Here is a 17556-nt window from a genome sequence, read left to right as displayed (position 1 = left end):
ATGATCTTTGAGTAAACATTTTTAGCCCAACAGTCTCTGCGACCAGATATTGAAAGAGAAAAAAAAAATCAAGCTTATAAAACACCATTTCTCTGTTATCAACTGGAATACACTAATAATAGGATAATGGAAATATATGTTCTTAAAGCATTTCCACAGGAAATGTCCATAATTATGACATTCTAAATCATTTAGCAATTGTATATGCTACATTAACTAAAACAAAGGTATTCCTTATTGCACATTTTTAAATTGGAAGGATACTCTAGCTTAAGTGGGGGATATTTAGGGGGAAAATATTTTGGCTCAAAATGTATACTGCGCCAAGGCAGCTTCATTCTGAAAACATAAACCATTTAAAATAAACTTTTATATTTTGAAGCCAATAATCCAATAATCCTTTAACTCTGACTAAGTGTCAGAGGTTAATTTTATGGGCCCTGTTTTTAAGGCCTGTGAACAGCCCTCACTACTCTTGAGAATTAGGTGGAGTTTCATCTTTAAAGCCTGAAGGCATTAAGTCTTTTGCAGCAGGTGGTGGCCCATAGTCTTGGGGACCATGAGTTGGAGGTGGTAATGGGGCACCAGGAATGAAGTACTCTCTTGGGCCAAATGAGCCTAAAGGTCTAAATGGTGCTGGTGCAGGTCCTGGAAAAAAATCACGAGGGTCAAAAGGCAAATCCCATTTTCCAGGTGTAACACCTGGTGCATATTCTCTGAAGCCTATTGGTGGACGCATACCAGGACCTGGAAAATAAAAAGGAAGTTATGTAAATACCAGAAATTTCTGAACTAGGGTGATTTCAAGTATGTTAATATAGTCTTTAATTTCTCCCAAGCCTAGAACATCAGCTGGTGAACATCCTGACTTGCCAGATGAGGCAAACTGAGATGGAACAAGTTTAGGTTATAGCCTTTGACCAACCAGCCATGAAGCAACATATTAAGGATTTAACATGGCTCTACCTAGCTCCAGGCTTGTCTTTTTTCTTTCCCTACTATATAATTGCAGAATTATTTCTATCTCACAAGAGCTCCATTTATATTTGGAAGTATTACCATGACAAGATGATAGATTATGAAATAAGAAGTTTACTACATCAAAGAAATTTTGATAAAAGGAAATCTCACTATCTATTACTGTATCCATTAAAAATTCATGAAGTATTTCAGCATGGACTTTACACATGCCATCAGAATCAAGGTGCACGCATGCCCTCCTGGAAAAGGCCTTCCACATCCACCTAATTAAACCAGGAACATTTATTAGGTCACTGTTAATTCCTCTTTAACACTTCCCTCTGACTTTTTTCAAGGTAAGGAGGGTTTGACTTTTCCTTTTCTATATTCTATAACCTACTGCTTATGCTTCCATTATGGGTGATTACAAACTTTATGTTATAGGATTTTCATATCTGTGACAAAATTTTAAGTTATGGCATGCGTCTCATCCACCTTTCCATCTATTGCAGTGCATATCAACAGATTTTCAACAAACATCTGCAGAAGTAATATTTCTGGCTTTTCTATATATAGCCCCTTATCCTTGTCTATGAGAGATAGCTATTGCCTATCTCAGTATAAGATTATGTAGTGTCCCATATGTCCCAGAAAACTGGAGGAAAAGTTAAAATGTACTCAGCTTTATCCTTTCATTGTTAAGACCTGAGATAGCAACCAACTGTTTTAGCAAGCAATAGAAGTGGAAGATGAATGTGATTTATAAGTCAATCACTACTTTTCAGATCATCATACCAAATGGTGGAGGAATTGGCCGAGGCCCAAAAGGCCCACCGAGCTGAAGTGGCGGTCCATACCAAATGGGAGGTGGTGGAGGCCGTCCCATCTGGGGTCCCATGAAGGGTACCCCTGAGAAAGGAGGGGGCCCTTTCATAGCCATATGAACCTGCAATTTAAGATTTGAAAGCAGTTAAAAGTTTTAAAATTCCTATGTATTAAGACAAAGTACCAATACCTATAAAAGCTAAAACCCAAAACCTGTCCAGAGAACACCATCAGTGCAACAAAACTCTACCCACCCCTCCTGTGTATTCCCACTGACAGCTTACAGAAGTTGGAAGGATGCCACAAGAGGGAGCAGTTTGTTACTGATTATATCTGCACAGGAAAGGGAAAGGCAAGAGGACTGGCAGGGGTTATTAACAGAGGTGATTTCTGACCAGTATGTCATGCTGTATTCACTACAATCTATTTCAAAGGGAGTCCCCCCATCCCCATCACTTCCCTTTCATCACAATAGCTCATTACTTCCATATTAAGAATGAACAGAATAAAATGAAAAATCCATTCTCTACTCATGTAATAATAGCTACTATTCTACTATATCTTCAGTAAGTCTTTCATATATTATTCAACCTCTGAGATCTTTAAGTAGACTGTCTTGTTTTAAATAAGAGGGAACAAAAGCAAATGGGATATCATAATTTGTTGAAGGCCACACTGCATATTAAAGAACTCAATCCCAGGTTTGCCTCCAAGCCATGCTTTTCCCACCTCTATTCCTCTCTAACAATGGGTCTTTTCTCTCTTTTAAATCTTCTACTACAAAGGGGTTTGGGGTCTTATCTAAGCTGCCCTTAGATTTCTCCAGAGATGTATATTCCTGGAATATATATACACTGGAACTTGAGAAGTATTTTCCATCACAGTGCTATATACACAAATTAGGAAGACAAGCCTTTAATATTTACTTTCATTTACTGTACACCATTTGAGATATTGATTTATCATTTCCTATGAGTAGTTGGTTTGAAACTAAACAATTAAAAATTTATTTTATTATAGAGCTGCAGAAGACCTACTAGATATAATAGCAACACAGTTACAAGAGAATACACTTATGTGAACAAATGAGACCATTTCTTGGGACTGGCTCAAGAGGTCATTTCAGATGATCATTGTTTCATGGAAAATCTGATACCAATCTAATTCAAATCACTCAAAATAGGGTTTGCACAAATGGAGGAATTCTTAAATAACATTCTTCCAAACAAAAATAAAAATGATGAACTATATAATTTATAATGAATTTACTTTGCCTTAGAACATTCAACACAAAACACCATATAAAGTTAGAGTGATAACTTTTCACATTCTGTAGTTCATTATAGTTGTACACACTTAAGCAACATTCCCAAGTTAAAGAGAAAAGTAAGCTCAATATTGCATGCAGTTTAAAGCAAACAAGATCAGTGTCATGCTCTGAATATCCTTCCCATAAATGCACAGAATAAAACCCAATTCAGTTCTCAACCTCTAAGTACTTACTCCAACTGGATGCTCAGTCAAAGAAGTAAGGGTGGAGACTGAGGGGGTCTCAGGTTCTTGGGGAACAGTTTGCTTTTTAAAAAACAAATGGGATAGTACAAATAGAACACAAAGAAGGATAAAGCAAAGAGCAAGTACTGTAGGAAAGCTACATGTTCCTGCATGACCACATGATTCACAGTAACTACAGAACTTACCTTGCCCTCATTCGTCACCTTAGCTGGAGAAGAACTTCTGGAGCTGCTGTTCATGTGAGCTGGACCACATCCTGAGTCTGTTAGAGATCAAAGAATGGATTCAGACTATTCTAACATGAAAAGAATGAAAATCCTCCATCCACAATTACAGATTCTTTGAAATTACTTGGTCCCTTTACCAGAGGCAACGGGTTTCCCAGATGCCTCAGAAGACCAGTACGAGGTAAAGGTCCATCCATTGACCTTGGGAAAGAAAGATCAGAGCCCTTGTATGTATTTTTCAGAAGAAATAAACCACTGGTGGACAGGTCAGGGTTCAACAATAACTAGAAAGCAACATGAAAAATGGGTTGCCCAGGGGTTGGTGTCATAGCTCAGTTGTAGAGTGTTTGCCTAGCATGTGTGAGGCACTGGGTTTGATTCTCAGCACACATTTAAAAAATAAATAAAGATATCATGTCCACCTACAATTAAAAATATTTTTAAATGGGTTGCCCAATACGTAAATCACAATTTATGAAGAGACTTAAGTAAAATAAAGAACTGCCTTGGGTTGATAGAACAGGAGATTAATAAGTACTGGTCCTAAACTTTAAGCTATAGACTTAAAGTATGTGTAGGCTGGCTTTTCTTTAGTCTGTATAACCTGACTTCCAATCTTACCAAGACTACAGTCCTATTTAGAATTTGAAATAAGATTCAGTATTTCATGTTGGAAATATGTATGCTACATAAAGTTTAAGGCTACTTTTATAATATTTGGGAAAGGAACACCATAGAGATTTAATTTAAAGATAAAGGTTTACACTTCGCAGTGTAAAATTTAAAAGAAAAAAACAATACAGGGACCTCCAGGAAAAAAAATGCTTTCTATTCTAGAACAGATTTTCCAGAAAACATTCACTAAGATAAAGTAAGAAATTATCTTCTATATATTGTACAGGCCCAAATTCAATGTTTTCATTAGAATATTCAAAAGGGAAAAAAAAAAAACCTTGAAGCAGTTTACTATAAAGCAACATGTGAATGCTCACTAAATCCGTTTCTAGGCATATCTTTTTGATTAAGAGTAGCAGAAGGTGAAGAAGGGGAACATTCTCCACCACTCATGGGGGATGGACCAAAAGAGCCATTATGGCTCAGTGGACCTAAAGACAACAATGCCGTGTTACTACTTTAAGGCAGCCTTCTCCCTGACACCAACCCTCACCTCCTGCTTTAGCAAATCATTCAGATTATTTCATAACCATTACACACAGAAATAAAAAGTAATTTACATACATTCTGCACCAAGAAATAAAATAGCTCCTTTTACAAAGTGCCCCCTACCTCTCTGAGGAGGATTTTGTAAATCTGGTCTTCCCAGCATAGGTTTTACAATCCCGGGTTCATCTTGACGCACTGCGATCTTTTGGGTCATTTCCAATAGTCTTGAATATTGAGAAAGAATGGACTGAATTATGAAACAGCAATCTATAGATAATATCTAGCATAACCTTAAAACACTATAAAACATATAGGAAGATACCAAAATCACATACTTCTGTCTCAAATTAGCAACTTCCCTTTTCTCTTCAGCTATAGCTCTTTCTGCAGAACGAGCTTTGAGCTATTAAAGAGAAAATATTCAAATTCAGTTGCAGTAGGCTATGCACAAAATAAAGAAAAGGGGGAAAAAAATCTTACCCAATTATCATGAGCTTTCTTCTCATGCATAGCAATCTGAAAAAGACAATACATTAAAAAATATGTTTTTAGGGACTCATTATAATAGCCTATAATTGTCTGTATTAGATATCAAGAAATTCTGCAACTACAGGACAGTATTAATTACTACCTGGTTTTTAAACGAGTGCTTGGTTTTCTGTAATGCTTCTTCCATCTCTTCAATTCTCCGCCTAAGAATTACAACAATTGAATAACATTTGAAACATTTCTGACCATTTTCCCTTTATTCCATCAGCTATACTTTTAAAGACTTTATCATACATAAGAAAAACATTTCTATAGTTATATGAATCCAGTGTGATCAAAACTAATACTACAGGCCAGGTGCAATGCCACATGCCAGTAATCCCAATGATTGGGAAGCTGAGGCAGGAGGATCACAAGTTCGAGGTCAGTCTCAGCAATTAAGTGGGAACCTATGCAACTGAGACCCTGTCTCAAAGTAAAAAAAAAAGGTCTAAGGATGTAGCTTAGTAGTAAAGCACCAAAAATAAATAAATAAATAAATAAAATAAAATAAAGACCCAATACTAATAACTTCTTTATCATTTAATTGCTAGAGATTCTGAATGATAAATTATAATTTCCTTAACTGTTCATCAGTGTGTTCTCAAGTAATTCTGCTAGAAATATCTTCCTCCTTAAAACTTTTTTTTCTTTTTTTCAAATTATATCCATAAAAGATTTCCAAGGTCTATCAAATGCCACACTTTTGTGGGTCTTGATACATCACACAGCAAACTGATTTCTTAAAGAATTACTACAACATACAAAACCCCCAGAACTGTTTGCATTGACCAAGTTCCCTATGGTCTTGCCCATTGGGTATAAGTAAATTTTTGTTAACATTTTTCATTTGTAAAGTTGAAATTTATTTTTTCTCCTGTGTGAATTGAATGTATTCATATCCTCTCGTTATTTATACTTCCATGCTATTTTCTTCTATCTACATAATGTAAAAAAAGATTAAAAAAGAAAGCCACCACTAGTTTATTAGACATTGACACCCTCCTTTAGAAACTGAACTCACTTGTAATTTTTAACTTCCTGTACAGCGGAAACCACCTTTTCATCTGCAGCTGACAGCCGCTGCTCTTTTTCTAGTCTCTCATATTCTTCTTGGCTCACTTTCCTAAAATAAAGCCAGTTATCAAATCAAAAGTTTCTTTCTGTGAATATCACTTTTCACAATTCTATAAAATGCTTAGGCACATAAAATAGGAATTCAAACCTGCAATTTCGTAAATCAAACTCTGGCAAATCACTTACATTTTCTAATTTTTCCTCTTAATTCTCTATTTACCAGTAAATAAAATAAATGTGAAAACAACATGTGCCCCAAGGGCAAGTCTCCTGTGTGTAAGATAATAAAAACTCACTTTACTTCAATGTGGAAGATCAGGATTGATAAACCTAACATAATTAAACATATTAGGATAAAGCAAGGGATAATTCTTTTCTCGTTTCTGCCATGGGTAGGACACTAAGTATATCTTTGTCATGGAGGAACTCTTTTCTCAATCCAAGACTGGTACCATAATAAAGATATAGTCAATCAAAGAAAAAATCTTCTAGAATATGTCTTTTAGCTATGCAATTAGCCACAGAACATTTTTCACACTTTAGATATATATTTCAAAAGAATTGCAATTAAGCAAAAAGACAAATCTGCGTTTTGATAATGTCTGTCAACCAGAAAAAGAAGCCAAACTGACCCACCATCAGAGTATTATCTACTGACAAGTTTTAACTCTGATCATGAAACTCAAGATGTTCATCTACTGAGACAAAGGTAGCCACATTTAATGATTTTAAAAATACTATTTTCTGCTATCCTTGTACTACTTTAGCCATAGTTCCAATTCAAAAGATAATTAACTTGAAACTTAATTTTCCATAAATCAGAAGAACTATAGTAAAAAAGGATTATTGATACCAAATAGAAAAAGGGGATTATATATTCTTATATAGCTTCTCATTTAATTCTTCAGCAAGTATTTTATGAGTGGCTATAATATACTAGTTACCTTGTAAGATGCTAAAGAATAAAAGAGCTCACTGTTTCAGGTATAAATGACGCCTAAAGGAATAATAATTTTCCCCACTGGCTTAAGAAGGAATATGGAGAAAACTGAATCTTGAAGGACAGAGAGAATTTTGTTTCCAATTACCAAAGAGTTAGTCTGAGAGCACTAAGAACAATCGAAACATCTTTATAAGAATATAAAATTGTGTTTGAAAGGATACAAGCTAAAAAGGCAGTGAAGATATATGTATGTGGCCAAGATCCATTAGAAAAAAGAATCTCAGAATTACAAGTAAAGCTGGCACTTTAAGGTACTTTTCTCCTAGGTTTACCCACATATTGAAGATAACACAAAGATATAATGAGTCTGAACTAAGCCTTCATCAAATTCCTGGGCTTAGAGGAAAAAAGAAGTGTTTGGGGCTACAAATAAAGGGACCCTTAATAAAAGCCCTAGCCTTTGAGTTTAGATTAGAAAGTACTGCACACTTAAGTGATGAACAGGCAAAAAATCCAAAAGGAACAATACTGAAACATTGAAAAGACAAGTCATTTTTGAATTATCTTAATTGCTGACTAAGTTTGAAGTGACAATCTTACTCAAGTAACCTCAACACTTTTCTATAAGAAGATAACTTCATCTTAGTTCCTCAAATTTCATGTATAATTATCACAACAATGTTAGCCAATCAAAACTGACCAGGCACTCCATAAGACAAAATTCTGTGAGAAAAAATCCCACAGAAAAGGAAACCACCTAATGGGGTTAACCGCACATGTTTTAAAATCACTGTGCTTTATATAGTCAAAAAAGTAAAGTCAAGATTATGAATTTCAGGTCTGGGAATATAGTTTAGTTGGTAGAGTGCTGCCTTGCATGCACAAGGCTCTGAGTTCAAACCCCAGCACCACAAAAGAGGAAAAAAAAGATTATAAATTTTGTCAAAGGATTAGAAGCTATAAAACCGAGAAATAGTTGGGTGTGGTGACCTACATACAGTCGAAGATACTTGGAGGCAGAGGCAGAATGATGAGATTAAAGATAGCTTGGAAAGCAGTAAGACACTAGTCCCTTATGAGAAAGAGCAAGGAGTCTGGGGAGGTTGCTCAATAGTAGAGCACATGGCTCAAGGTCCTGCATTTGAGCTGTAGTACTGAAATAGGACTGGGGTTGTGGCTCAGTGGTGAAGCACGTGCCCCACATGTGTGGGGCACTGGGATCAGTCCTCAACACCACATAAAATAAATAAAATATTGTGTCGGGCTGGGGATGTGGCTCAAGCAGTAAGGCGCTCATCTGGCATGTGTGCAGCCCGGGTTCAATCCTCAGCACCACATACAAACAAAGATGTTGTGTCCGCCAAAAACTAAAAAATAAATATTAAAATTATCTTTCTCTCTCTCTTAAAAAAATCCTATAAAAAATAAAATAAAATATTATGTCCATCTACAACTAAAATAATATTTTAAACCCTGAACTTTTTAAAATCCTAAACTCAATGAATGATTTTAACAACAGATTTGGGAAGTAAAATAAATCCTACCGCTTTTAAGACAGGTCAGAAGAAAATATCCAGAAGAAGTAAATCCAGAATGTAGGAGGCAGGGGAAATCAAATTCTAATATGCATTATTATAATCAGAAGAGAGAATGAGGTAAAATCAACATTTAGAAAAAGACTCGAAAATTCAAGAAATGTTTAATGGTCCCAAGCAACATAACTGCAAGAGGAAAAAGTGGGTGGGGTGGAGAAAACTACACATAGGCACTTCCCAATACAACTGTTAAAAAAAGAGAGAAATGACTACAGGAACTAGGGGAGGGAGATAAGACCAAACAACAATGATAACGGACTCCTTAAAGAAAAAAAATTAAAACAGATGGTAATTAATTGGATATTTTCAAATTGCTAAAACTAAGTAACAGTCAAAATTCAGTAGCCAAAAGAAAGATCCTTTAAAAATGGAAACTGGTTTTAACTCTAATCATGAAGTTCATGTCAACCTAATACAGATTATAAAGGTAGCAATATTTAGTGGATAAAATACTATTCTCTGTTTATCCTTGTACTACTTTGATACACTAATCAAATCTATCATTAAAGGACAATGTTCAAATAGAATGAAAATAATTTCAACTAAGAAACCAACAGTGTAGAATGCAGAACTACAGAAACTTTAAATATGTGTATAAATTGAATGAATGTCTTGTGGAGTTCACAGTATATGAAGTACTAACATACGATGCCACAACAGTTATCTGATTCAGGAGCTACTTAAAGCCCATAAAAACAAGTAATAAACCTATTAATCTATGTCAGGTTTTTATTAAATCCAGAATATATACCAAGGCCTTTAAATTATGAGAAGATGAATAAAATTATAATTATATAATTATAATTCCATTATAATTTATGATTACATCAAGCTTATACAGGTGATGAGGAAAATAATTAAAAATATTTAAACTATTAAAAAGATACAAGGAAGAAAAAAAGAACAGGTCATCAAATAGAAAGCAAATTCTTCATAAACCACAGGCACATATTGACATGGACAGACTTATATTTTAGAAAGTCCACTCAAGCAGCTATAGAGAAAATTACTAAGAATTTGAAAATAAATTATATAAAAATATAAATAATGGAGAATGAAGACAGATGACCTAGGTTAGAAACAGAAAAGATGACACAGGCATGAACTAACATAGTACCTGGGGATGAGAAAAAAAGAGTACAAACCACAGATGATGACTGAATGAATTTTGGAGGAGTTGAGAAAAATAGTGCTACAATTTAACTGCATTACAAAGAAAATTAATTGCCATTTAGGTCATTCATATTACTAGTAGGGACAGAGAAAACAAGTGTTCTTTTGAAAAAAAAGTGATAAAATGAGAAATGTTTCTTTGAAACAGGCCAGGCATTTAGAACTGGCCTGAACAAAAATTTGAGATTCTAAAAAAGTCGCTTGGAGATCACAGAATTTTAGAAAAGTTAATGGAAAGGTTTCAATATTTAATGCATTAATTAGGCAACAGAAATCAAAACACCTAAAAATAGTTAGGTCTATAAGAAGGTCTGTCTTTGCTTTAACAAGATATATATATATATATATATCTTGTTAATAAATCAGGTGCAAACAAATAAAATCTGACACAAAAAAAACTATTTTTAGAGAATTCAAGTATTTTTTGTGGATTAAAAACTTCAAAGGAACTTCCAAAAAATAACTAGCTCCACACTGAGAAGATTAATATATAAATATATACTACAAACAAGTACTTCTGTAATCGTAACTCCTAAAATCCTTGCCACAGTTCAATTTTTAGTGTGAACATCTGAGATACTCAAGTCCAAAACTTGTACCATCAATAAGTAAACATTATTCCTTTTTGAAGTTTTTATTCTACTAAAACATGTCATTCCAAAACACTCAGTATTTTTAAAGGTCCAGAGTTAGAGATACAAGTTCAAAATATTAGAATTACATAACTGATCACAATGAAAGGAAATTAAAATAAATAGTGGGATCATAGAAAGGGTCTAGATCTTTGAGAGGTATTTCCACATCAGTGACTGTTAATACCAGTTTACCACTTCTTGCCTTCATATGAATTTGACAATTGATTACGATGTCCTCACAGCCTTAGTTTATGGTTCCAACTACCTCAGGACTCTTAAGACTGATGATGGAAAGAAAAATGCAACTTATAGGAAACAAAACACAAAGGAAAAAAGACAAATCTCTACTAGATAAAATTATCTGTTAGTTCACACAATGATAACAATAACAAACAATGGAAATCTTACTTTTTTAGTGCCATCTCATTTTGCTGGTAGAGTTCATTTAAAATCTCCACTTTCTGCCTAAGAGTTTTGCATTCCTCTTCCAGTCCAACTTTAGAAGACCGTAGTGAATTGCAGTCACTTTCTAATTTCTTTATTTGGTCTGTAAAGGATAAAACAGCTTATCTCTATATGTGTACAAGGACTTAAGAACTTGTTTGAGGGAGTAGTGCCAAGAAAAGTAAGAAGCATGAAAGCAAGAAGCCATTCTTTATCTTTCCAATAAATTTTTAAGTCTTTCCAACATGGCAATTTCTTCTCAAGAAGAACCCACCTTCTAGATTACATTTTGTGGACATCGAGGCTCTTAGCTTAAGTTGTAAAAGTTTTAGATCCTCTTCAACTACTGATATTGTAGTTTTTGTCTAAAAATTGCAGAAAAGAGAGGTATTCTTAAAAGTGAGGCACAGGAAGAATTCACAGGTACTATGGGACTCTTACAAAGAACTATACCTGAGAGACATCCATCATCTGCTTAATTTGATCTTTGATCTTCTCGTTCCGATCACCTAAAAAACAAAAGACTTTAGCTTTTTCTTTCCTTACTTTTAACTCTATATTCTCTTAACTTCCCTAAACTAAAGAATGATTGTGTTCAAACACTGGAAGAAAAAAATCAATTAAATAATTATACTGATTAGACTAATGACTTTTAAGAGAATTGCAAGCTTAGATTTAAAAAAAAAAAGAGAGAGGTGAATTTCAGACTGGGGTTGTGGCTCAGTGGTAGAGTGCTCACCTAGCATGTGTGAGGCACTGAGTTTGATCCTCAGCATAAAAATAAATAAAAGTACTGTGTCTGTCTTAAAAAAAAAAGGTGAATTTCTAGTTTGCACAACTAAAATGTTATCTATGCTATTCTTGTAAGATAAAAGCTTTTCTTCTCTCTCAGATCTATCCTCACCTGGGCAATAAGTGTCTTGTTTAGAAAGATTCAATCCTCTATTTTCTCCCTGAATCTACTACCAGGTGTGGTTTGAAATACTTGCTATGTAAGCAATATCCAACTTGGGAGAAAACATCTGGAAATATTTTCCTCATCAGTAAACACTGTTACACTCCCTCTCTAGCTTTCTGATAGTCTCTAGCCTCTGTTCTCACAGCCTTAGTTTATGGTTCCAACTGCCTCCGGACTGACTGTGGACCTTAATACCACAGAGCCATAGAGATGATGAGTATCAAAATCAAGTATCATCTGCATAAGTTAAGAAATAAATTTCTCTTACTGTACAATGTTCAATACTTAGAGGTATAGGATATGACTATTGTAGCTGCAGTGTACTTCCTAGTTTTCAATAGGATAGAAAAAGTCAGTGTTCTTCACATGCCTATTGCTACATTATACCCCAACAACCCACCTCTGCCAATGCAACAGACATATCTATAGATCCAGTGATATGTGTCTACAACCCTGAAGCTTAAGAAGAAATTAAGCCAGCTGAAACGTGGCATCTGTATACTTAATTAAAGACAGGAAAGCAAAAAAGGATTCAACCTCCCTGAGACTGATGTTACCTGCTAACTCTCCATTGGTTAATTCATCTGACTCATCTTGACTTTGATCCTCAGATTCAGATTCACATTGAAACCGATTCAACTGTGTGACGTGATCAGTCAAAGCCTAGAAAAGAAGCAAAAGGTTGGAAGACTCTCGATTTTAATTCAGAAGATTTCAGGAGAATTCATGAGATGAAACATGTATTTGGAGTATAAACTTACATTAATAGTATCATCTTTTTGACTAAGAGCTACTTGTAAATCTTTCTGGGTCTTCTCAAATGATTTCATTTGTTCACTGAGCTCAGCGTGTGATGTACTCCAGTCTTTTACTTCCTGCTGCAACTGAAAAGTCAAAACACATGAATTCCTATGGGTTAGGGAGGGGTTTCTGCACTGGATATATCAGGACTACAAGACTTAGACAAAGAAATAGAGAGCCATACTCCTCGGTGGCCTGCCTCAATCGAGGGGGTTGAGACCTTGGTTAAGGAAGAGGGCAGAGTGGCCCCAACTCTCACAGCTGCAGTAAGAACATCAGAGCTATCAGGAAGTTGACCCTGTTTATTGCATTCCCCAGAAAATTGCTGCCAATTCAAATAATTTATCTCCAGCAGGAATGGCTGGGCACATATGACTGTCTCCTAAATTTAGATTCCTTATCATGTAATCTTCCCTTGGCCGGTGAATCAGTAACTATTCAAAAGAGGATCATAAAATACTTAATTTTCTGGTTTAAAAAGTTTCTTTGAGGCTATGCAAGTTAATAACTGATTGACATTTGATAAGAAAAGCAATAATCCAAAAATCCAAAACAGATGGAGACCATATATATGCACTCAATTTGGGGAGCATTGTTTAAACTTTGCATATCTAGAAAAGGTCCTACATGAAAATTCCTTACCTCAGAAACAGATCCAAGAAAGATACAAGATAATGATATTCACTTCTCTAGTTTACATTATGTATGACATCAAATTTTCTTTACCTGCTCTTTCTCCTTCTTAAGCATGGTATTTTCTTTCTGAAGCTGACAGCATTTCAACTTCACCTTCTCTTCACGAAGCTTAGCTTCAGTAAGGAGAATTTGAAGCTAATGAAAAACACTACAGTTAGTGAATTAATTCCAAAGAAGAAACAAAGTTATACTTTCCCAAACAAGACATCATATAGTTCTCATTTTTTGCACATTTTAGCACACCTCAAATTTTTGGTCCGCAACAAAACTAAGATGTAGTACTAATATCCGTTAGCAATAGTTGGCAGCTTTACCTCTGAAAGTTCAGAAGTATTTACTGAAATGACATCTTTAAGCTTCTCTATAGATTTCTTATTTTCCATTATCTGCCAGGTGAAAACAGAACACAAAATATGCATTAGGATTTCAGTAGAAATACTGATATATATATATGTGTGTGTGTGTGTGTGTGTGTGTGTGTGTGTGTGTTTGTGTACGTACACATACATATATATTAAAAAAGATAAACACAACAAAATTTTTGTCAAGCCATCCCATTACATTTCAGGTAAATGCAGGGGATCCAGCTTTGGACTAAGCAAAAAATCAAGAACTGAAAGAGATGAGGGAAAATGAAGTCATAAATATTTCATGGCATCCACAACCTTACTGTTTATGAGATAACCAGAAAAAAAGTTCAAAGTATAGAAAATCATAATGCAATAAGTAAATAAAATGTTTTAAAGCATAGAAAATTAACTAATTAATTACTGTTTCAAGTAAACCAGTTCAAATTAGTAATTTTTTTTCTAGTGATAGAGAAAAAAATTTCCCAAGATCATTTTTAAAATTTTCTTATCTGAAGTAAAAAATGATAAAATTTAAGGAAGAATAGACTAATCTCACATACAGAAGAATTCCAAAAAAAATTATAAAGATACTTGCTCCTTAAGGAAGTGGACATAAATCTGCAATCTTTGTTTGCAATGCCTGGGATTGAATCCTGGGCCTCATGCATGCTAGGCAAGTGCTCTACCATGAGCTGCATCCTGAGCTTGTAGCTCTTCATACTTTAACTGTGGGCTGTGCATGGTAACTTCCAAAGAATACAATATGAAAAGGATTGGAAAGAATTTTTACAGTGGAGAAATCTGATAAATACTACCTCAGCTAGGTGATCAAGCTTACTTGGGGGTAGGATATTTCAGAACACACTCTCTACCATCTTTTGCAACTTTTATGTAATTACAGAAACTTATAGAAATTGAAAATAAAATATGTAAGTAAAAATTTTTTAAGTTGTTGTATCAGTACTTAAAAGTTCCACAAAATGGGCAGAAGTGGGTTCAACTTCCTTGACTCCTAATCTTACTTTAGTTAACAGCTGGACTAAGTTCAACTTAACCAATTTTACAAAATATTTCAAAAGCCAAATTGCAGTAATACTTAGCAGCAAAACTCTTACCAAGTCCTGATTCTTAGCTTTCTGTTCTCTCTCAGATTCTAACATAACATGAAGACTTTTAGCTCCCTCATCCAGAAGTTCTTTAGCTTTTTCAAGAAGCTTCATTTTATCCTGGAAAAAAAGGTGTCACGATTACTCACTCATTACATTTACTTTTGAGTTTAGAATGTAATTCCCCCCAAAGAAGGGATTTTTACCTTATAATTAGTTGCTTCATCAGAAAGAATCATATTTTGTTTCATGGTCTCTTGGACCTGTTTCTTTGATTCCTTCATCTATGTAAATAAAGCATTCAGAATTAAGATACACAAATTATAGTGCTACCATACAAGTTACTTCCAGACAAATGATCCTTTCCAGAAGAAATCAGTACTTAATACATATGACTGTTTAGAATTTGGGTGATTTGTAGGAAATAATGAAACAAAAATTTTAAAATATGATTTTTAAATTAAAACAGGTAGGAATGATTCAAGCTAGAACCAAGGGAGAAAGAAACAAAAAAATAATTATACCTTCTGTTCATAATTTGACAATTTCTGCATTAGTTCTTCATTTTCTTTCATGAAATTGTTCACCTTTTTGGAAATTTGCTGTTCATTGACTAAAAGGGGGAAATACACAAGATTATTACAATCACTAAATGAAATTCAATTACTCAATCTACTAAAAGCAAAGACATGTTATATGGTACTATGAGGAAATACTTCTTAGCATAACTATTATGCTTTTAAAAAGCAATCTATGCTTATTAGCAATAAGAGTATAAAAATTATTAGAATTTAAGAAAAATATAAGAACAATGATATTTTGCTGGGTGCAGTGGTGCACACCTGTAATCCCAGTGGCTCAGGAGGCTGAGCTAGAAGGATTCCAAGTTCAAAGCCAGCCTCAGCAAGAGCGAGACACTAAGCAACTAAGTGAGACTTGGTCTCTAAATATAGGGGGTTGGCGATGTGGCTCAGTAGAGTGCCCCAGAGTTCAATCCCAGGAACCCCTCCCATCCAAAATGATATTTCAATTTAAGCTTATTTCACAGATGGAAAATACAGTAAAGTGTTGTAGTTTGATATTCCCCCCTTCTCAAAACACTTTCTTTTCCGAAAATGGAATCATTTAATTCTTTGCAAAGAAAAACAGAAATGAAAACATACTGATTCACATTACCATTCTTCAAATTATCTACTCAATTACTTAATGCATGATTAAATCATTAGCATAGAAATACTCTTCAAATGTAATACATCTGCATTACATCAATATTCAAAGTTAATCTGCCCCAAATTAAAACTTATCATCATCTCCCTATCCACAATTTGTTCCTCCTCTTTATCTCCTATCTCAGAGTTGGAACCATCATCATCTACTCTATTATCCATGCTAGCAACCTAGGAATAGTAAAATTTTCAGGAGGTAAAAAAGATAATAGACATTAAAAGTCACTGTATCTACTTCTAACATACATAAAACACACATCAAACACCAATACAAAGGGTTATTACAAGTTTAAGAAACCTAAAAATTTACCTTGATATACTCTATCTTTTACCTAGAAGAGAGAAAAAAGATCAAATTTGATGTCAAACATCTGCTCAATAGAAACAGCATTCCTAAAACAACAGTCAGAATCATAACCAAGTGAGAATTTAATAACATTCTGGTTCAGGATAATAATTTATAGGATTAAAAATAAGTAAAGGTTAACAAGCCTTTTAAATTTAATTGGTAGTGATATTTCATAAATAGCCTCTGACATAAAAACACTAAGATATGTACCTTATTTCACAGCAAAGATGTGTGTATGTGTATGTGTGTGTGTGTGTGTGTGTGTGTGTGTACTCAAAATCATTTACTTGACAATTCTAAATAACCAGGATAAAGTCTAGAAACAATGACTATTCAAAAGAAATCTGAGGAAACAATATTAAATGCATAATCTTTGTACTAAGATATGCCACTTTCACTCACCAGAAAACATCTTAGAACTCCAATTTAAATTTGGCTATTGGCTGAATTTAGAAACTAAGAGGCTACATCATCTTATTTCTGCAAACCACTAAATATATAGCAAGAAATCTGAAAGGAAAGACTGCTTGAAGAAAATGCACAAGCAATAAGAGAAATGACAATTAACATATTCTGGAAAGGACAAAAACAATCGTTTCCAAAAAACAGCAATAAACTACCTGATAATAAAACCTAAGCAGAAATTTTTTTAAAACATCACTAAATTTCTTTGTAACTTAGCATATTACTTGTCCTTTCAAATGTTATAAATGGTGATGGGATATTCAGATGTGTCCACGGATCATCCAGGGGATCTTCGTAACAGGAAATTGCATTCAGAAAACTCCAACACAGAAAAAAATGAACATTTCTTTAATGTCATAGCCTTGCTAACCTTTTACTCAAAATGACAACAGAGGAAAATGGGAAGTAGCATAAAAGCAGTCATCTAAGGTAGGGAGACTAAAGTTTTAAAGTCAAATGCTGAAACTGAGGAGCAACAAGCTAGGAACCACATCCCACATAACCTAGTGAAAAGAGAAA

General features: G+C 34.2%; 1 protein-coding gene across 1 annotated transcript; it reads right to left on the bottom strand.

Annotated features, from left to right (window-relative positions):
- Positions 1-15586, bottom strand: LOC144374785 (transport and Golgi organization protein 1 homolog). The gene is made up of 18 exons (XM_078037535.1): positions 15522-15586; positions 15204-15281; positions 15007-15117; positions 13856-13927; positions 13572-13676; positions 12806-12928; positions 12602-12707; positions 11540-11595; positions 11361-11451; positions 11051-11189; positions 6244-6345; positions 5323-5383; positions 5172-5207; positions 5027-5094; positions 4815-4915; positions 3486-3562; positions 1756-1906; positions 1-747 (listed from the first exon to the last, which is right to left on the bottom strand). The coding sequence occupies exons 1-18, from the start codon at positions 15570-15572 to the stop codon at positions 470-472; spliced, it is 1806 nt and encodes a 601-aa protein (XP_077893661.1). The 5' UTR covers positions 15573-15586; the 3' UTR covers positions 1-469.
- Between the last annotated feature and the right edge of the window lie 1970 nt (positions 15587-17556).

The sequence above is a fragment of the Ictidomys tridecemlineatus genome, unplaced genomic scaffold (assembly GCF_052094955.1).
Source record: "Ictidomys tridecemlineatus isolate mIctTri1 unplaced genomic scaffold, mIctTri1.hap1 Scaffold_88, whole genome shotgun sequence".
In the NCBI taxonomy this organism is placed as follows: Eukaryota; Metazoa; Chordata; class Mammalia; order Rodentia; family Sciuridae; genus Ictidomys; species Ictidomys tridecemlineatus.
The sequence above is the reverse complement of the archived record's forward strand: the minus strand, read 5'-3'. Positions and strand labels throughout refer to the sequence as shown.

Bases quoted from the DNA above. Each gene is read 5' to 3' on its own strand.
- LOC144374785 (XM_078037535.1), bottom strand. From the start codon at position 15,572: ATGAAAGAAAATGAAGAACTAATGCAGAAATTGTCAAATTATGAACAG. The intron at 6,346-11,050 runs GTAAGATTTCCA...GCTTTATTTTAG, and splicing joins AATGAGATGGCACTAAAAAA to GAAAGTGAGCCAAGAAGAAT. The intron at 4,916-5,026 runs GTATGTGATTTT...TCAATATTCAAG, and splicing joins GTTGCTAATTTGAGACAGAA to ACTATTGGAAATGACCCAAA.